General features: G+C 51.0%; 1 protein-coding gene across 4 annotated transcripts; it reads left to right on the top strand.

The window, feature by feature from the left end:
- Window positions 1-949: 949 nt before the first annotated feature.
- Window positions 950-21,334, top strand: agpat3 (1-acylglycerol-3-phosphate O-acyltransferase 3). 4 transcript variants are annotated; one of them, XM_042333825.1, is made up of 10 exons: window positions 950-1,194; window positions 2,309-2,391; window positions 13,691-13,919; window positions 16,227-16,396; window positions 16,745-16,906; window positions 17,285-17,438; window positions 17,658-17,760; window positions 18,571-18,646; window positions 18,927-19,125; window positions 20,841-21,334. In XM_042333825.1, exons 3-10 carry the CDS (start codon window positions 13,742-13,744, stop codon window positions 20,927-20,929), a joined length of 1,131 nt encoding a protein of 376 aa, XP_042189759.1. In that variant the 5' UTR covers window positions 950-1,194; window positions 2,309-2,391; window positions 13,691-13,741; the 3' UTR covers window positions 20,930-21,334.
- Window positions 21,335-21,577: the final 243 nt, after the last annotated feature.

Raw genomic sequence — 21,577 nt, 5'->3', positions numbered from 1 at the left:
TTCGGCAAATGTTTTTTCCTCCCGTCCCCGCCTGGTCACATGCGAAGCATCCCAAGGCTTCATCCTTGGCCCCCTTCTTTTCCTCATCTACATGCTCCCTCTCGGCGATGTCATCCGCAAACGCGGGGTTAGCTTCTACGTGTATGCAGATGACACCCAAATCTACATCTCCTCCAGTTGCGACTCCCAGTCTGCTCATGGACTGTCAGCTTGTTTGACGGACATCAAGGCCTGGATGAGCGCAAAGTTCCTGCAGCTGAACGTTGGCAATGCAGAAGCCAAACTCAATGGCTCCCGTCAATGTCTTCTCTCCTGCGGATCTGAAGTCAAGCTTCTCGGGCTCTCTGAATCTGTGCGCAACTTATGAGTCAGGTTCGATCCCCAGCTTTCCTTTTTAACCCATATCCGTTCCCTGACCCAACACCGTTTATTTCCACCTCGGCACATTGCCCGCCTCCATCCGTACCTCATAACCGATGCAGCTGAAACCCTCATCCACACCTTCGGCATTTCTTGGCTGGACTATTCCAATGCACTCCTTGCTGGTCTCCCCAGCTCCACAATACACAAAATTCAATTAATTCAAAACTCCGATGACCGGATACTCATCTGCAAAAAAAAAAAACTCCACAGCCCCATCACACGAGTCCTTGCTAGGCTCCACTGGCTACCAATTACTGAACAGATCGATTTTAAGATCTTCTCTCTTGTTTTCAAATCCCTTCATGTCCTGGCACCTATCCAATCTGCTTACCTCCCACTCCACCACCCGCTGCCTTTGCTCGGCTGGCTCCGGCCTCTTGTTTGCCGTCCCCTCCGCTCCACCATTGGTGACCATGCCTTCAGGCACTACGCTCTGGAACTCTCTCCCTCAATCCCTCCGCCTTGCCTCTCCCTCCCCACTTTCAAATCCTGCCTAAAAACCTTCCTTTTTGATCGTGCTTAGGGTCACCTCCCTCTCCCCCTGGGTTGTTGTCAGATTCTGTCACTGTCAAGCGCTTCGGGACTCTACCCCGCGTGAAGGAATTACATAAATGTAAGTTGTTGTTTTCTCCAAACCTCCCTTAGTTACTGATCGTCGCTGCTGGTTTAGTCGATCAGGACCGGTTGACTTCTGACTGGATGCACATAGCGGCCTGTGACTCGCTTGTTGTCACAAAGGTTCCCATGGAGGCCGTTTATTTCATGGATCAGGTAACCCCATCCCTCCCCCATACCCTGTAAAAAAAAAAAAAAAAAAAATTTATAACCATATATATAGATCGGAGTGAGTCAATGGAATAGGTTACTTTGTCGGTTATCAAATGAGGGAAGGTAAGCAGGATCTCCTTGAAGCTGAACGAGCCGTGCTTGGCAATGAACATCAGGATCAAGCCGAATATCTGTAATAATCCTTGCATTTGATATAGCACCATATCACGTCTTCGAGATGTCTCAAAGCGCTTCACAGAATATACTATAAAGTGAATATGTTGTGGGTGAAACGCGGCAGCCACTTGCGCACAGCAGTGTTCCACAAACAGTCGTGGATTGAATGACCAAAATTATTCTTTTTAAACAAAATACTGCTGGGTAAACAGGAAACTTACCTAACATTTTGCCCTGCGTGGGAGACAAACCCAGATCCGCTTGCTTGCAAGGCGAGTGCTCTAACCAATACGCACTACTCCACAATTTTTTATAGTGGACTCCTTAGTCCAGTTCCTGAGCCAAGTGGGGCCACAGTGCTCCAGGCCACTGCTAATGGCAGACCAGTCACTGGAGGCGGGGACTCTTCCTACTCAACTCCTGTTATCCTCACAATCCAAAGCCCTAACCATGAGGGTGGTCCTAGCTGGATAAACAGTGGGAAGCTTGCCAGGCAGCAATATCAATGGCACACTGATGGCACCCATCAATGGTAGCCAACACTCTCCAGAATTGGGTAAAGCAGGATCTGTACCTCCAGGGCACGAATGTGCATTCCATTCCAGACGCAGAGAAAGATTCTACGTGTAAGTAACATCCATATATGGAACTCAATCTGGTTTGGAGACTCTTAAGCACAGTGATAGGTTTCTGCATGGGTTAGACATTGGCTGTTGACATCTGGCTGTTGGGTTCAGTCAGTCTCTGCCCGGCTCCCATGATGTGAGGTTGTAGCTGATGAGGAATTCATCCAGCAGGGGAACCCACCCATCTACAGTCTTCTGAACTACTCCTCATTGTGTACCAGGTCTCCCGGTGGGTGTATGGGGTGTGTCAGGTGGGTGTGGGGAAAAGTATATCAACATCAATTACTTGTATTGATATAGTGCCTTTCATGTAGGATAACGTCTAGGAGGGCTTCACAGTGGCGGGATCCGATGCTGAGGGAGAAGGCGGTATGGGCAGTGACCATAGGCTGAAGAGGTAGGTTGAAAGATAGGCAGCGAAGGGGCGAGGTGGAGGGATCGAGGCTCCTGGAGATTGGGAGCAGTGACTGAAGGCTTGGCTGCTGATGGTGACTGGGAGGGGATGGGGCATGCGGCAGGCCTGTGTGAGGTGAGCAGAAGTTGGGCGAAGGTTTGGGGGGGGAGTTGCTGAGGTTGGTGGCCAGTTGAAAAGAACATATCAGTGCAAATGTGAAGCAGCTGGCAAAGATGTGGGGAGAAGAGGAGGCTTTGTTGGGAAAAGGGGGAAAGTTTGTGTGGGGCGGAGGGAGGATCTTTCTGTTGCTAGAAGCTGCACCGAAACGTGCTGTCAGCTATCCTTGTTGTGTCGGCCTGACTGGCTTGACCAGTTCATCCGGTCGGTCAGCAGCTAAACCATGCAGACCAGAAGATTGCAGGTTTAATCCAGTTCTGTGCTGACTTTGCTGATTTCACCCCCGAGCAGCTACAGTTGCCCTCAGTTTCCCCACACCCCCCCCCAGAGGGTGTGCACAGGATCAGAGGTGTATACACCTGTAGCACTTAACTGGATTCACGTTTGTTTAGTAATGATCTTTACATTTTTGATTCAGTGCCTTTTATGTCAGGGGATTTACTGTCAAATATAGTGACTGTATTTTGTAGGCGAATGTGGCAGCAAATTTGCATACAGCATCGTGTCACAAAGTGAGTGAGCAGTTTTGTTTGGCTCGGACACCTTCTCTTCTCAAACCGTGCTACGGGATGTTTAACGTTCTCGAGCAGAACGCAGTATCGTATGCATGAGATAGCGTATGTGTGGATCAGACAGCGTGTGTGTGCATGCCTGTGTGTTTGAGGTTGGAGGTGTAACCGTATGGGTGAGGTAGTGAGCGTGTGTGGCCATGTGGGTGTGGCTCTGTGGGAGAGAGTTGTGTGTAAATGATTTATAACCTGCTGAGGTATGTGAGGGTGCTGGCTGACCAGAAAGCTTGTGCATAATTTGCAGAAGTGCAGGTAAGTCTTGACACGCACTGCTTTGTGTGAGCTGTGCACACCTGTATATGTGTGTGTTTGCTGGGGTGGGGGTGGTGGGCGATCTGTTTGTTTGGGTGTGTATATGGGAGGGGGTGAGGGTGGGTTTGGGGTGGTGGCAGGTGCCGTGTGTGTGTGTGGGGTTGTGATGTCTTGAGTGTTTGGGGTCTGGGTGGGTGTGTTTGTGTAAGGGGGTGTGTGTTTGTGGGGATGTTTGTGGTGTGTGATAATAATCCTTGCATTTGATATAGCACTTTATCGTATAATCGAGACAGCAACAACAAGATTACATTTTTTACAGCGCCTTTCACGTCCGGAGGACGTCCCACGGCGCTGGACAGTGTCGAGCATTTCAGACCCGAGCTGGGGTCAGAGGGGAGAGGGTGGGGGGTGACCAATGGCACGGTCGAAGAGGAGGGTTTTGAAGGAGGCTAAGGAGGGGGCGAGGCGGAGTGATTGGGAGATGGAGTTCCAGAGGTTGGGGGCAGAGTGGCTGAAGGCTCCTCCGCCAATGGTGGGGCGGGTGGGTCGGGGGACGTGGAGCAGGACAGAGCCGGCTGAGCGGCGACTTCTCAAACCACTTCACAGAATATACTGAATTCACGGTATATTTCGTGGGCGAAACGTGGCAGCCAATTATGCGGAGTGAGTGACCAAATGATTTATTTCTTCAAGGGATTATTAAACCCAGAAAAGCGATCTGCCAATCGATTAACAACCGGGTTCCTACTTACTGTTAGGTAAACAGAGGCTTGGTGAGTAAGGAAAGTTGCCTAAGGTTTCGCCCTGCTCGGAAATGTGTGTGGTGTTTGATGTAAGTGTCGGGTGACACAGATGCCCATTGTGGAGGAGAGCCAACTTGAAGGTGTGGGGGATCCCCGGGCAGGGTTGAGCTAGTGCTGTGTGAGGGCAGGAGGGCGGGCAGTGAGGTGCCTGGGTGGGGTGAGGGCAGGGGGGGCAGTGAGTTGCCTGCGAGGTGAGGGGGTTGGCTGAGGGGTGAGGAAGTGGGATGCGGGGTGAGAGAAGGGGTGAGGGGTGGGCTGCGGGGTGAGGGGGTGGGCTGCGGGGTGAGGGGGTGGGCTGCGGGGTGAGGGGGTGGGCTGCGGGGTGAGGGGGTGGGGGGGGGGGGCTGCGGGGTGAGGGGGTGGGCTGCGGGGTGAGGGGTGGGCTGCGGGGTGAGGGGGTGGCTGCGGGGTGAGGGGGTGGGCTGCGGGGTGAGGGGGTGGGCTGCGGGGTGAGGGGGTGGGCTGCGGGGTGAGGGAGGGGGCTGCGGGGTGAGGGAGGGGGCTGCGGGGTGAGGGAGGGGGCTGCGGGGTGAGGGAGGGGGCTGCGGGGTGGGTTCGGGGAGGCAGGATCAGGGAGAGCTGCAGTGAGCTGCCTGTGGTTTATGATAAGCTGTTTAAAAGATTAGTGAACACACAGCAGCGGATGGGACATTCCTGCAGCCTTCGAGTGAGACCGTCCGGAATGTCCGCTCCCCTCCAGCGGGACACTTATCCCAGATAATCGCGGGGGGGTGTGTGAGCGGCCCGGGCCCGGGCACTGTGCTCCCTACCTCCCTGACCTGCCGCTTGCTGAACAGGGAGCTGTGCCCAGATTCCCATCCTAATCCGTCCCGGATTTGACAGGTTTTGCCAGAGCCGAGTTCCTTACTCGGAAACGCTCCGATATCAAAGATGCCGTTGAATCAAATTGGAATCCTGCTGTTTTCTGGCATCTGTCTCACTCTCCTCCTCTTCGCACTGGCCTACTACACCTACTGGTAAGCGCTCCCCACCCCCCCCCCCCCCCCCCAACCACCCGGGCCGTGTGCGCCGGAGGGTGGTGGTTGCATTCTTCGCATTCTTTCCTTCCTACACCTCAGCCTCAAGACACATTCCTTAGTCTTCCCCGCCTCGCCCCCTATCCCCCGCCTCGCCCCCTATCCCCCGCCTCGCCCCCTATCCCCCGCCTCGCCCCTATCCCCCGCCTCGCCCCCTATCCCCCGCCTCGCCCCCTATCCCCCGCCTCGCCCCCTATCCCCCGCCTCGCCCCCTATCCCCCGCCTCGCCCCCTATCCCCCGCCACTCTCTTCCCCCTCTTGTTGTGATGTGCTGTGAGCTATGAAACAAACACTAATTCACTGGATACATGTTTGTAGGGGTGACCAGAGGCTGTGCGGGGCTATGTGTGGTGGAGGGGGCGCGGGGGGGGGGGGGGGGGGGGTGTGTGTGGTGGGGGGGGGGGTGTGTGTGTGGTGGGGGGGTTGGAGTGTGTGTGGCGGGGGTGCATGTGGGGGGATTTGGGTTGTGTGGTGGGGAGGCGGTGTGTGTGTGGTGGGGGTGGGAGGGGTGTGTGTGTGGTGGGGTGTGTGTGTGGTGGGGGTGGGGGGGGGGTTGTGTGGTGGGGGGGGGCTGCAGGGTGTGTGTGTGAGTGTCTTGGGCGGGGAGTGTGTGTGGTGGGGGGGCAGGGTGTGTGTGGTGGGTGGGGTGTGGGGGGGCTGGGGTGTGTGTGTGAGTGTCTGGGGCGGGGGGGTGTGTGTGTGGTGGTGGGGGGGGGGGCAGGGTGTGTGTGTTAGTGTCTGGGTCTGGACTATGAACACAATGAGTGGTGTTTGTGCTCAGATCTGCTTCCACAAATTTACCCCAAACATTTGAATGATCAGCTGCTCGTCTTGTTTTTGTGCACTGCTGGTGCAGGTCAGGCGTTGTGTTTATCTCCATAACATTCAGTGCATTTCTGATTGATCTCCTTCTGTAAAGCTGCTGGCTTTGTATAAATGTACGTTGCCCGTTGCCTCCCTCCCCCAGCGGGAATGGCTGTGGTGTAATTCGGATTGTGTTGCTAAGCAAGTATCTTGGCATGGTTCTGTAATCTGCAGCAGTTGCACAAAGTGGATTAAACTCTGGAAACCTGCATGTTTCTCGGTTCGAAATGGAATAGATCCTGGCAAAACTGGAGTAACAGCCAGAGTGGGGCTGGGGAGCGGGATGACAGGAGCAGCAAACTCCCTGGCACGGTGCAGTCCTCTGGTTTGTCTGTGGTTAAATGTCCAGAAATATAATAATAATAATAATCCTTGCATTTGATATAGCGCTTTTCATGTCGGGAGGACGTCCCAAAGCGCTGGTTTGTCTGTGGTTAAAAGTCCAGAAATATAATAATAATAATAACCCTTGTATTTGATATCGCGCCTTATCATGTCGATGCATTGTCTCAAAGCACTTTATAGAATATACCGTAAAGTGTATTGACTGTATCTTGTGGGAGAAACACGTCAGCCAATTGCGTACAGCATTATAAACAGACACCAGGAGGAACCATTTAATCCACAAGGCCTGTTCTGATGGTTTATTAGGATCAATGCAGATCTTTTAAATCCATATCTTCATGTCCTTCAATATCTCTCTCTCCCTTATTTATGTCTCATTTAAGCATACAATAGACTCTGACTCTTGAGTCATTCTGAGCCAATGCATTCCACATTCTCTCAACCCGCTGTGTAAATAGATCTCATTACTCTGCCCTCCGCCCCTGTCCTCCGCCCCCGTCCTCCAGCCCTCCCTTGCCTTCATCCTGTCCCTCAGCCTTGGCTTATCTTCAGACCTTTAAACCCTGGTCTTATTGCCATCAAGAACATCAAATTCACCTGCTTTCAGCTAGGGCGGTGGTTGCTTTGGTTTTTCACTGGGTTAAACGTTGCTGGTTTACCTGGAGGCTGAGTAGTGATTTGGCTGTGGAGATATTAGCTGAGCAGAGCTTCTGTGTGAGTGCTGGGGTATAGAGACATTGTGCAGTTGGGAGCAGCCTCTGTGCACTGCGCTGGGGCAATGGTTCGGAAAGGCAGTTATGTCCCAGGGAGCTTCCTCCTCCCCCCACGGACAGACATGAGCACACACACGCTCAGCCTTGTATACAGAAACACTTGCCATTGCTGTGGACCTTGAAGATGAAGTGTAACAATGACAGGGGCCTGGGATGAGCTGATGTCTGCCATGTGCTGCTCTGATGGATTGTGATCGTCACTTGATTAATATTTCACCAACGCCGACTCCTGCCTTTCTCAGAGAGACACAAGCTGCTAATTTATCAAAGCAGGAAATTCAAGGATTAGATGACAAGGGCACAGGCTAATCTCTCCCAGCTTCTGTTGATCGTATTTGAGTGAAGGGTAAACCGCAGGTCAGCTGATTGGGTCCGCACAATCTGACAGCAATCATGGAGGGCCTTACCTGTTCCCTGTGTGACCCAAGGTTACCAACCTTTCACTCCGGACCTTTAACACATTCAGTGGCACTTTCTCCGTAGTACCAACTTTGCTCAGTCGGTAACCCCCTCGCCTCTGGGCCAGTAACTTGTGGGTTAAAGCCATATTTTAAGTTCACGGTGCATTCCAGTAAAATACTGCTCCTTCAGAGGGTTCAGTCTGTGAAAAAGACATTAAAAGTGAGGTGCTGCTTGTTGAGGCGGATGTTAAAGGTGCCTTGGCACCAGAGGGAGTTTGCCCTGGTGTCCTGACCAGTGATCTTTCAGGTAAATTGTTTGTTCACTCGCAGATGTTGTAGGACCTCCATAAATTGGCTGTTTCGTTTGCCTACAGAAGCAGTCACCACACTTGTGAAGCACTTTCATCTGATATTGCACCACAAGAATGCAAGTTCTCTCTTTTCTGCATTGCGTTGGTCGCTGTGGGAGGCTCGAGCCTTCCTCGGTGCTCCCTCGCTGGTGGCTGACTCCATGCTGGCCTGCTCAGCTCACTGTGAGCAGCTTCTGGGTTCATTGCATCAGCTGCTTGAAGGTTAATCTGAATGTTACAGCCCAATCAATGAGTCTCTAGCTTGTTGGTCCTTTCATGTACATGCTTGCTCATACACCTTTCTCTCTAAGCAGGTTCTCCCTAGAGCTGAATGAGCTCCAATGTGACACGCTTGGCAATGGAATATCGGAATCGAGCCAGTCCTCTGTGACGGTGTCTAGTCCGGTTCCTGAGCCATGCATGACCACAGTCCTCCGGGGCACTGCTGATGACAGCCCAGCCTGGTTCATTGATAGGACTTGGAAGGGCAGACCAGTCACTGGGGGCTAGGAATCATCTCACTCAGCGAATGTTAACCCTGCAAACCAAAGCCCTATTGCGTATGGTGGACATTGGGCGATCGTTGGCCAGGATCCCAGGAGAAACACCTTTCTGTTTTCCAATAGTGTCTTGGGACACTAGAATGGGCAGATGGTGTCTTGCTTTAACACCCTATCTAAAGGAAGACACCCCCCAACAATGCAGGACTCCCCCAGCACTGCATTGTGGTGTCAGCTTGGACTGTGAGCCGATGTGTGGGGCTTGAAACCCCAGCCGCTGACCCAGAGGCATTTGCTGTGGATGGGGCAGGCCATCACAGTGAGCAAGCATTGCCCCAAACAATTCTTGGAACTGTTAGGCTTAAAAGCCCCCCCCGGCCAGGGTTAGGTGAAGCAGACCAGCTTCCCCACTCCCTCAGCGTTTCAGAGGGGCAGGTTACTGAACAGCAGACTGAGCACTTCTCTTTGCTCAGTCGGTTGGTGCAATTTCCCGTTCCTCCCTAGTCAGGGTTTGGGAGCGAGGGCGGAGGCTGGATGGAGGGTCTCCTGCGGGCTGGCGCTTTGTGTGCTCAGTCCACATTCCATCCTCCTGTCCCACAATGAGCTGCAGTTCAGGCGGGGAGTTTCTTGATTCCCAGGACCCATGGGGTGCAATCGCCTGATCTGCGAGATGAAAGGGCTCAAAGCCAGACCTGGCTTGCCTTACAAAGCGGCTGCTGTCTCAGCTGCCAGGGTAACAGTATGCAGCTGCCTGCGTTCAGTGTGACTGCTGTTATTCTGAGATGGTGTGCGTTTCACTGTTAACCCTTTGTGGCTCCCGCGTCCGCAGATACTCCTGTCTCCAGCTTTGTTCAGCTCCCACATAGCAATGTGAGCGCTCATATCACAGTAGTTCAAACAAGCAAAGCAATCAGGATTTCTGGCCCTAATATTGACCTCGACCCACTCAGGTAAATAAAAATGGGCATGAACCAAAACATTTCAAACCTTCTGCACGCTCGGTCTTTCACCGCCCACCCCCACCAAAGTACTCAGAGCTGTCTCGCCAAATCCCTTCACCTTGTGCCTTTTCTTCGTCTTCAAGAACCTCCTGATCTCTTTGATCATGCATTTGGCCACCGTCCTTCCCACTGAGTGATCTCCATTGTCTCCGTGAGGCTCTCTGAATCGTGCATTGCCTCCAAAACACATAGTCGCGACACTTTACAGTTCAAACCTGATGTTTTGCAGTGTCCCCCGGCGTGTGAAAGGCGCGGGTGTCAAATGCAAGGACGATTATTTTACAATTTCTGAAAAGTGCAGTATAAGTGTTATACCTTTGTGATTGTCTCTGTGAAAAATCCCTGATCAACAACACAGCACTGTGGTCTTCCACAGCCAGTGCTTCAGAAGAAAATCATGCTTTATTCCTTTAGATAACCTGGTCATTCACTTCATGACCGTTGTAGGATCTTGCCGAGTTCCTAATTGACTGCTCAGCAGTCAAGACGTAGTTTGAAGTACTTTGAGCTGTTTGGACATTATCATCACTAACACAAAGATTTGTTGTTATAGTACGTCGGGCACAAAGCCAGGCTGGGAACTGCAAGGGGGTGACTTTGGTTTAGAAGGAAGGTGGACTGCTTGGTTTGGGAATGGACTGTACAGGAAAACAGGAGGCTGTTTGGTATGGGAGAGATTAGATAGCAATATGTAGTAGGGTGAGGCAGGAAGTAATTGTATTAATAATCCTCACATCTGACACAGTGATTTTCACTTTGGGAGGAAGTCTCAAAGGTGCTTCACAGTGTAAAGTGTAGTGTATTTTGTAGGCAATTGCAGCAGCCAATTTGCCCACAGTAGTATCCCACAAACAGACATGGGAGATTGTTGGCCATGATACAGGGAGACACACCTTTCTCTTTTGGAATAGCACCGGAGGGGCAGAATCACAGATCCCAGTGGACAGAGTTTACAGTGATATATACACTGTCACCGCTTTAAAACAACCCCTTACGTGCGGTGTCTGACCTTTTAAGATCCACCTAACAGGCAGACGGGGTGTCGTCTTTATGTCTCATTTGAAGGATGGCACCTCCGACAATACAGCGCTCCCCCAACAATGCACTGGAGTGTCAGCCTGGACTTTATGATTTCAAAGTCTCCATGTGGGAGAGGGGAATAGCATGGCTGGGGTGTGAGGGGGAATAGGGGCACTGGGGGGAGGAGAATAATGGCCCCAGGAGAATAATGGGGAGGGGATAGTCGGGAATAGCTGAAGAAGGGAATAGGAGCAGTAAGTACCCGGCGAAATAATAATAATCCTTGCATTTTGATATAGTGCCTTATCACGTCTTCAAGACCTTTCAAAGCGCTTCACAGAACATACTGTAAACTGGATTTACTGTATATTTTGTGGACAAAACATCAGCATGAAATTGTTGGCTAAATAGCTAATTTGCTCTGATTCTGTGTAAGGTGGACGAGGGGATCACCCAATCTCCCCCCCGGCATTATCATAATCTGGTTGACTCACAAACTGTGTTTAAGGTCTGCCAATGATACAATGGGGATACAAACAAGTTTGGAGGACGATTAAATATAAATGTGACGCCGACAGCCGGAGCGAGCACAGAGAAGTGCAGAGGCTTTCAACGACTTGTGGTGTGTGTGTCTGATTGTAACAGCCTCCGGTGGTGAGAGAGGCCTCGCCAGCGCTGTGTGTGCTCCATAGCCTCGTACGTAGGGGGGGTTGAACTCCGAGCAAGGCACTGTGTGCGGGCGGGGAGGTGCTCGGTGTGGGTGTACGTGCCTGTGTGAGGTGGGGGGGGGTGGGGGGTGATTGGCTGCAGATCATCCAGAACTTGGCAGCCCATGTCCTCTCCTCGGGGTTGGGGATTCTGCTACGTGTCTGGGCTGGGGTGGGGACTGTAAAGTACTCGGTGCCAATGAGTTGAGTAAAGTTTACGTGAAATAGGATCGTTCAGGTGCTGCTGGATACAAAGGAACCTGCTGAAAGTTTAATGTACCGGTGCCAAGTAAGCCAGGTCTGACAGCCCAGGCGGGGTGTTAGGTTTCAGGCCCCGCTTGCCCACCGCCTACCCCGGTGTCCTCTGTGGTTTGTTTGTCTCCTTTACCCGGTCAGTCCCAGGAACGGCTGCCCTGCCAATGCCCCTACACTTTGACCTGGGACTGGGTCGCAGGTGTGCGATAAGCTGTATTAACACTGACATCGCATGTTAAGGGGCTGTTTTGAAGCGATTTCAGTGTGTATATCACTGTAGGCTCTGCCCACTGGGATCTGTGTTTCTGCCCCTCCCGTGCGTATTGCACTCTCCCCAGTACATGTGGCAAGACCTTTGTACCCTCATACGCTAAGGGGAGGTGGCTCCAGGCATGTGCTCAGCTGATTGTCTGTGACCCTGACGTGATGTGTGAGCTTTGTGCATAAAGACAGCGTGACTTCCTGTGTGAGCCGGAGAACGGAGTGCATCTGGTGACTGAACGTTCCTGTATGAGAATGCTGAAGGCCCAGAACGGCTGCAGTGAGCTTAAACTTGTTCACTCACCTTCCTTGAAGTTTGTGTGTAAGTGTGGCCATCAGCTTGTTCCTTTTCTGCTCTGCTTGGTCTCTCTCCACCAACAGTGGCCTCAACTCCTGTCCCTGTACTCTGAAACTCTCTTCTAAACCCACTTCACAGTGCTACCTCCCCGTCTGCCTTCAAAACCCTCCTAAAATCTCTCTCTTGACTGTTCTATAGTTCACAAACTCCTTTAACTTCCTCCTCATCTTCTCCCTGCGTGGCAAAGCGCTTTGAGATGTTCATTATATGTGAATATTGCTGCTTTTTTAAACTTGTATTCTCTGCTCAATGTGGTCCACTATATACTTGTCACACTTTGGGACTTTCATTGTGTAAAAATAGGAAGTGAGATCAGAAAGCATTTCTTTATGCATTCCTTGCATCGAGGCTTGACTATGCAAACCCCTGGCTTGTCAACCTCCCCTATTCTCCCTCCATAGGCTGCAGATCATCCAGAACTTGGCAGCCCATGTCCTCTCCCGCACCAGGCTCCGTGACCCTATCACCCCCATCCTCGCCCGACTCCACTGGCTTCCCATCACACAGAGGATACAGTTCAAGATCCTGGTCCTCACGTTTAAAGCACTCCATGGTCTTACTTACCTGTGAGACCTCTTAAGACCCTACCATCCTGCCCGTTCCCTCCTCTCAGCAGGCTCCGGCATGCTTCACTTCACCCGCCTCGCCCGCCCCACCATTGACCTTCAGCCACTCTGCCCCCACCTCTGGAACTCTATCCTGCAGTCCCTCCGCCTCACCCCCTCCCTTGCCTCCTTCAAGGTCCTTCTCGAGACCCTCCTCTTTGACTGTGCTTTCGATCACCCTGATTCCCCCCCTGCCCTCCCCAATCCCATCCCCCAGCTTGGGTCCGAAATTCTGAGCGTCCAGCGCCTTGGGACGTCCTTCCGACGTGAAAGGCGCTATATAAATGTAATTTTGTTGTTGTTCTCACAGAGAGAGCTGTGAGAGTGTGGGCTGGACTGCCCAAGAAGTCACACAGGCATAATCCAGGTTTGGGATTTTTAAAGAGAGATTGACGGATACGTGAAAAGAGGCTATTGAGGGCTATGGAGAAAAGGCCATGATCTGATAAACTGGTGGCTTTGTTGTGGTGTTGTGCGTTCCTCTGTGACTTGAAAATGTGGGTGTAGGGACACTGAGGCTGTGTAAGTGAGGCCGAAGTTCTGTTCTGAGCAAGGAGTTGGGTGAAGGAGCTGTGATCCAGCTGTCTGCACCCCTCCCCCCCCCTGCAGTTTTACAGGTTATACCTGCCCCAACGTGCTTCTTTGCAGCAGCCACACATAACAGGAGTCTGCCCCCTGGCCTTTACTCTCTCAGCTCGCTATCTCAATGCCTCACCCACGGCCCTCTGCTGTAGGAACAGATGTGTCAGTGCCGGCTGCTTTGTTTAGGGGTTTCTCAGCTCGGGTCCAATGCCTGATACACCGTCTCACTCTTCTTGAAGACAGAGAGAGATGGTTCCGGTCAAATCATGACTCCTGCACAAAAATATTTCATTCTTAGAATCTTGTACATTGCATTCAAAGCCCCTACCCCACGTGAAGGGAGCTATGTAAATGCAAGCTGTTGTTGCACGTACTGGGACTGGGTCCGGTTAGGTGTTGAAAGTCGTTTGGAAGCTGATTTCTCTTCTGTCCCCATTGGCAGGTCAGTGATTCTGAGTGAGGGACCCTGCAAACGCTTCTGACGCATTAAAAGATGGGATTGGTTGCCTGGCTGAAGACCCAGTTCGTGATCCACCTGTTACTCGGGTTCGTGTTTGTCGTGAGCGGCCTTTTCATCAACTTCATCCAGCTATGCACACTCCTCCTCTGGCCCATCAACAAGCAGCTGTACCGGAAGCTCAACTGTCGCCTCGCCTACGCCCTTTGGAGCCGTGAGTCCTACCTCCTGCCTCTCCCTGTCTGCGTGTCTTGTCAGCTCACTGTTCCAGGCTGAGCAGTGTACTGGGTCTATTGTGCCCAAGTGTAAACACAACTGTATGAGGCAACATGTGTAAACTTGGGTGCACATTTATAGAGCGCCTTTCATTTCGGGAGGAGGTCCCAAGGCACTGGACAGATGCCTTTATTTGAGTAATTAATAACTAATCAGAGTCTAGACTGATGAGGCTGACATTCCAATGCAGTGCTGGGGGTGGAATACATTGTTGGAGTTGCCATCCTTCAGTGGAGTGACTGTATTTTGTGAGTGTGGCTTATACGTGTGATTTACACATGGTGCAATGGATATCCCACTGTCTGAGGTCTGGGTTCGAATCCAGCATGGACAGATGGGGGTGAAAGTCTCTGCATTTTTCTCTCTCCTCTCTTTCTCTGGCTGTCTTATGTCACTGTCTGCTGAGTGGAAATGAAATTAGTTTTGGGGCATTTGCAACTCACCTTACGGCAGTTACACAGGGCAAGACAGCTGTACAACGTAAACCTTGAATTTAATCCTGATTTTTCCCAACATTTCTATTGTTTCCTTCTTCAAATTCCCTTTCTGCCAGGTTCCCAGGTTCTAATCCTGAGCTCATGCCCCTTTGTTACCAATTTACTAATCGGCCGCAATAATCCTCCACTATTTATCTCCTCAAAACCGGCCAGGATTTTGAAGACGTTGATTAAGTTTTCCTCTTAACCTTCCTTGTTACATTAAAAACTGAGCCAGTAATGTGAGCCTATCCTCTTAACTATAACTACCCAATCCTGAATATCAGATGCAGATCCATGCTATACCTTTTCTGTGATTTCTACTAATGGGGTGCCCAGACTGCATTGCCCCATACAAAAAACGGCAGAGTCCCATTTCCCTCTTGGTGGCTTATCCTACTTGTACTTCCAATTTTAAAGATCCGTGTATTTTCACCCCTAGATGTTCTTGTTCTTCAGCATCATTAAAAACTTCACCTTCCCACATCTGGTCCCTGGGGTGGACTGCTTCACTCCTCCCCCAATACATCGCCCACCTCTGACAGTACCTCACACCTAATGCAGTTGAAACCCTCATCAACTTATTCGTCACCTCCAGCTTCGATTTTTCCAATACCTTACTCACCAGTCTCCCCAGCTTTACCATTCATAAAATCCAATTCATAACTCCACTGACTATATCCTCACCTGCACCAAACTCCTCACCCCATCACCCCAGTCCTTGCCAGGCTCTACAGACTGTTTCAGTACGGATCGATTTCAAGATCCTCAAATTCTCGTATAAATCACTTCATGCCCTGGCACCTCCCTACCTCTTCAGTCGTGCCTTCGGTCACCTCTCCTCTCTCAGGCTCCGCCACTGTGAAGCCCTCTGAGACACTGCTACATGTGAAAGGGCAGTATAGAAAAGCAATCTTGTTGTTGTTCTCTGCTTTACTCGTTTCTTCTTTTTCATGATAAGTACCACTGTTTAATTTCTGAACATGAAACCTTTCTGCTTCCTCCGCTACCTTGTCTCTATCCTGCAGTTTCCTGTATACCTTCTCACAATTTGCTGTGTGGGGAAACTGCTCACTTTCAAATCAGTATTTAGGTGGGAAGCAACAGAGATCCCCTGTCTACACCTAGCCAACAGAGAAATGACCATTTCCTTCCACTTTCCACTTCTATCTATCAGTCAGTCATCCTCTGACTTTAAGATCACGTGCCTTCATTTTCTCAACCAATCTCTTGTGTCAATTTAACCAAATGCCTTCTGAAAATCCAGGTAAACTGCAGCTCCATTCCCTTTATGAATACTGTGACCCTCGAACATTCAGTTTACAGTCCATTTTTACAAATCAATGTGGCCCTTCCCCAGATCCCCTTTTCATTAACAGTTATGTTCAGTTTTGAAGAGTTCCGCTGATCAATGGGGCAAACCCTTCGCATGTAGTTTGCCCATGAGCTGGAGTTGGGCAGTGATGTTGCTATAATTTGTGTTGTGCTGTTTGCTAACTCTCCCTCCTTCTCTCCCCTTTCTCTTCCTGCCTCCTCCATCTCCTTCTTGCCCTCCCCCCACATCTATTTTCATGCTCTGTCCTCTCTAAACCCTCTTGCTCTCTTTTGTCTATTACTCTTTCCCCTCTATCCTCTCTCTATTTCCCCCGTCTTTCTTGATCCTCGCCTTCTCTCTCGATCCTTCCTCCACTCCCTCTCTGTCTCCCTCCCCCCTGCTCCCCCACTTCTCTCCCATCTCCTCTCTCTCTCTTTCCTCTCTCTCTCTCTAGAGCTGGTGATGCTGTTGGAGTTTTGGTCTGGTACTGAGTGCACTCTGTTCAGTGACCAGGCCACGGTGGATAAATTTGGCAAAGAACATGCGATTATCATCCTGAACCACAACTTTGAGCTGGACTTCCTGTGTGGCTGGACCATGTGTGAGCGCTACGGTGTCTTGGGGGTTAGTAATCTTCACCAAAATATTAATAGTAAATGGTAATATTCACTCAAAATATTACTTGGCTGCCACGAGTCCACAGCATTTCAGATATCCTTCCCTGTGGTGTTGGATGCACAGGATGTCTCAGTTACTAGAGCTGCTGGTGTCTTAGTGTTAGTGATTGGGTGTCAGCATCGGGGTGATGGTGTGTCAGTGTGCAGTGCTCTTCAGCCTCGAGTATAAAGTTTGGAGACTATTAAGCATGGCGATGGGTTTCCATGTGCCGGCTGGTGGTCATGTAATCAGAGGAACTTTTGGAAGTTGGATGAGCACAGTCCATATTTACTGGCTTGCATGCCATTTATACAGAGCTCCAAAGTGCTGGCCAAGAAGGAGCTGCTGTACGTGCCACTGATCGGCTGGACCTGGTACTTCCTGGAGATCGTCTTCTGTAAGCGGCGCTGGGAGGAGGACAAAGACACCGTGCTGAGCGGGCTGCGTTCCCTGCAGGATTACCCCGAGTCCATGTGGGTAAGTTTGGATGTTTGAAACTCCCAACTCGCACAGCTCTGGCATGTGTTGGTGATTATTGACAGTTCCTTGTTGCGCTGAGAAGTGGTGGTGACCACGGAGGCCCATTTCCTTCCCTGAAAGACACTGATGAACGAGATGACTTTTCAACAACAATCTTCTTGTCAATTCAAACTCATTAACCTTGGATTGCTGCTGCATCAACATTGCCTGTACACTGTGTACCTGCTCTAGAGGGTGGGTATGATTGGGCCAGATTCAGTTAGGCTGTGGTTGGGTTTGGTGGGATAGGCTTGGGCTGGGCCGGTTTGCTGGGGTTTGGGGTGGGTTGGGCTGGGGCCGTGGTTGGGCCTGTCTGACAGCATCGCTCTCTTTCAGTTCCTGCTGTACTGTGAGGGCACAAGGTTCACTGAGAAGAAACACCGCATCAGTATGGAGGTGGCGGAGTCCAAAGGGCTGCCCAAACTCAAATACCACTTACTCCCCAGGACCAAGGGCTTTACAACCACTGTGCACTGCCTCAGGGGGACAGGTACGTGGGGGCTGGGGACAAAGGGCCGGGGGTGAGGAACTGGGGATGCTGACAGTTAAACATGCCACCAGAGGGGCTGTGGGTTGGGGTGGGGGCTGCAGGGAGGGAGGCATCTGTGGTCAGTGGTCTATCTATCCACCTGCCAGGGCTTTCTTCAGGTGACTGAGGCTGGGTGGGGGAAGCTGTTTGTGTGACTGTTTGTGCTTGATTTGTTGACAGTTGCTGCTGTGTATGATGTGACGTTAAACTTCAGAGACAAGCAGAACCCCACACTTCTGAGTATACTGTATGGCAAGAAGTACTTCGCGGACATGTGTGTGAGGTGAGGAGCATAGCACTGGCCAGGCACTGCACTGCCAAACTACAGCACAAAGCCTTCACTGCCTGTCATGGCCCAGTGATGGCACTGACCGCAAGATTGGGGTAAGGTAGTGAGCGCTGTTTTGAGGGTCAGGGAATGCAAATGAGCACTGAGGGATTGGAGTGTGGTACCGGGGGTTTAAGGGGCAGTGAGTATGTGGAGGGCAGATGCAAGGTAGCTAGGGGATGGTGGGGGCCGGGCTGGGGTGAGTTTGATTCTATTGGAAAGGGGAATATAGCGGAGATTCCCATCCGTTGTTCCCCTTCCTCTTTCACACATGCGTAGGCACACGTTTTAACGTGATGCACTCATATGTACACGTACAAGTATGTGTGACATCCATTACACATCACCCAGTCCTCGCCAGGCTCCAGTCCTCCCTTTCTGCTGGATAGAGCAATTTCAAGATCCTCCCACTCGCAGACAAATCACTTCGCACCTCTCCGACGTGCTTACTCCCCAACCCATCACCTCTCTCCACCCCACCCCCCCAGCTTAGCGGGCTCCAGTCACATCCACTCTGCTCCACCATTGGCGGTCGTGCTTTCAGCCACTACTACACCCCAAAACTCCGCCTCAATCCCTCCGCCCGCCTTCTCCTTGTCTGTCTTCAGATCACACCTGAAGAAGCTCCTCTTTGACTGTGCTTATGGTCACCTCCTTCCCTCCCCCGCGCTCGACATGAAAGTTTACCGCTATTGAGTGCTCTGGAAGCTGCCTGACAAGTTGTTGTTGACATAGTTTTGGGGGTAACTGTGTGTTGTTTGACAGGCGGTTTGCTTTAGACGATATCCCAGAGGATGAGAAGGAATGTGCGGCCTGGCTCCACAAGCTGTACCAGGAAAAGGTAAAGTCCTCCCAACCCAACTACACCGGCAGCAACACTGACTCTTCCGTGTGTGTGTGTGTGTGTGGAGTGAGGGCTCTTTGAGGGCAGCAGCAGTGTGTGTGTGTGTGCGCGCGTGCTGGGCTCTGTGAGGGGTGCGCTCTGTGTGTGTGGGGGGGTGTGGGGGTGCTCTGAGGGTTGTGCTGTGTGTGTGTGTGTGTGTGTACATGGAGCTCTGATGGATGCGCTGTTTGTGTGGTTGTGAGACCCGCTGAGAGACTGGCTCTGGCTCTGTCCGCAGGATGCACTGCAGGAGCAGTATGAGAAAGAAGGAACCTACCCGGGAGAGCAGATCATCCCTCCCCGGCGACCCTGGGGGATCTTGAACTGGCTGTTCTGGGTGATCGTGCTGCTCACTCCCCTCTTCAGCTTTGTGTTTGGGGTCTTTGCCAGTGGCTCGCCATTCCTTATCTGCACCTGCATGGCGTTTGTGGGAATAGGTAAGCAGGAGCTCTGACCCCAGTCTCCATTTCAATATTGTTTCAAGGCTTTTCTACATTACACTGTTTGTTCCCCAGAATTGGGAATTTTGCTTTCTAGATAAAACTGAGCAGAGCTCCTTTTGCAAGGAAACCCAATAGCTCAACTCCCTCCCCACACACAGCCAGCGTACACTCGGCCAGCGTACACACTCCCAATGGCCCAAACCTCTTCCCATTCACTCCTCCTGCCTGTTCAGGTGGATCCCGTTGTCACTGTTCAAAAAGAGAAAGGAGTTTCTCCTCGTGTCCTGGCCAACTATCTCCAGATGGAATTGTTCATTCACTCCATGCCTGTTAGTGGGACATTGCCGTATACATTAAATACTCTGAAAGCTCTTTGAGATTTTTCGATGACGTAAAGCGCGATATCAATCGCAGCTATTATTATAAAATGTAAATGGACAACAAGCTTCCCATTGATACCCATTGTACAGTCCGGAGGGAAGCAAGTGCAAGGAAGTGGCGCCCAGATTGATCAATGTGTTTGAAATGTAGGTTAATCCAACTGTTCAGTCTATTTCACCCACAAGAAACACAGTCACTCCACTTTATAATATATCCTGCGAAGCATTTTGAAATGTCTCCAGGCGCGATATCAAATGCAAGGATTATCATTACGATGGCCGTCGAGCCGAGTGCGGTGCTTTTGCTGGTATTTTTGAGCAGTCACATCTAATAGCTCCACAGTGGCACCAGCAGGCCATTGGTGGCACTGAAGCTAGCGGTGCATGTTAGGCCTGCAGAAAGCAGGAGAAGGAGGCCATTCAGCCACACCGGGCAGAGCAGGGCTTCCCACTGTCTGGGCTCCAGGCCCCCAAGACAACACGCATCCTGACTGAGGACACGCGTACATACACAGACCGGTAGCTGTGTTAAAGTAAGGTTCTCAGTCCATAGAAATCGAGTGCCTCCCTGTCACTGCAAACATCGCTTTAAAAGAATGAAAAAAATAATAATGTAATAATAATAATAAACCTTGCATTTGATACAGCACCTTACCGCGTCTTCGAGGCGTCTCAAAGCGCTTCACAGAATATACTATAAAGTGAATTGACTGTATATTTTTTGGGGGGGCGAAACACGGCAGCCAATTGCCCACGGCAGCGTCCCACAAACAGTCGTGGATTGAGTGACCAAATTATTTTTTAATTTGAAGGGATTATATTATTAAGTAATGCTTACAATGTGAATGTAGATATCACATAAACTGTGGGTTCTGCGTGCCTAATGAGATTGGAATGATGAGAATATACTGTAAAGTCAATTAACTCTTATATTTTGTGGGTGAAAAGTGACAGCCAATCGCACACAGCCAATTGCCATTATACTGAGACAGCCCTCCTCTGCAATCTCTCCTCTCTTCCTCCTTCTCACTGTAATCTCTCCTCTGTAATCTCTCTCCCTTTAATCTAACATTGCGTGGTGTTGATCAGAGTGTTGGGGAGAAGCAGACTTCTATCCACATGCATCCACCAGAGAAAGGAATGGCCCGGTGGGTGGGTGGGTGGGTGGGGAGGGCGGGGGAGAGAGGTAATCTTGACCAGCAGTAAACTCGCCTGGTGGGGTGAATGGGGTGTTAGAGTGCTCGGAATCCTGTTGGGTGAATGGCGTGTTATGGCATGTAGATCCCGTGTTCTGTGTCCCGGCTGTTCATTGTCTCTCGTTTCTTTCAGTCTCGTTTGGCGTGCGGAGGCTCATTGGTGTGACGGAGATCGGGAAAGGCTCGAGTTACGGAAACCAAGAATTTAAGAAGCAGGAATAAAGTGGCCGGGGCCACCTGTCCCAATAACTCCAGTCAGCGTTTAGGAAACAGCTCGCTCTTCACCTGGTGACAACCCACGAGGCGGGACTCAGTAATCCAGCGAGTTCCGGCACTGGCTTTGCCAACTCAAGCCGTTAACAGTCTGCCTTGCACCCGGCACCAGACCCCCTGCCTGTGGAGTCACGCTGGCCCAAGGTTCCGAAGAGCTTCAATTTGTTTTTAATTTACGTTTTGTTTTAATGAACATTCTTAGTTTGAACCCTGTGTGTGCTGAGCTGAGCTGCCTTTTCTTGAGCGCGTCAGCACCTGTAGAACAGCCCTAGCCCAAACAGCTGCACTGAGATTGTGATTTCAAACTGTACCTCCTAACATTTATAATTTATAATATATTCCGAATGTTCCCAACCAGTGAGCGTCTCATTTACACAGCAATAGTGACAGTGACGGGCAGAATTCTAACTGAGAGATCTGCCAGATGAGAGGCAGTGCTGGGGAGGGGGGAGGGGGTGTGCGCACCTGCTCTGTATCGTCGTCATGACACGTTTGGGACTTGTTTCCACTGTGTAAACTTAACAACAGTTTTTTTCTTGAAGTAGCCAGAATACAGCGTATCAATTATCCAGACGCCCAACTGGAAGAGGGCTAATT

The sequence above is a fragment of the Callorhinchus milii genome, unplaced genomic scaffold, assembly GCF_018977255.1.
Source record: "Callorhinchus milii isolate IMCB2004 unplaced genomic scaffold, IMCB_Cmil_1.0 Scaffold4, whole genome shotgun sequence".
NCBI classification, from domain to species: Eukaryota; Metazoa; Chordata; class Chondrichthyes; order Chimaeriformes; family Callorhinchidae; genus Callorhinchus; species Callorhinchus milii.
Note: the sequence above shows the minus strand (reverse complement) of the source record. Positions and strands in the feature narration are given on the sequence as shown.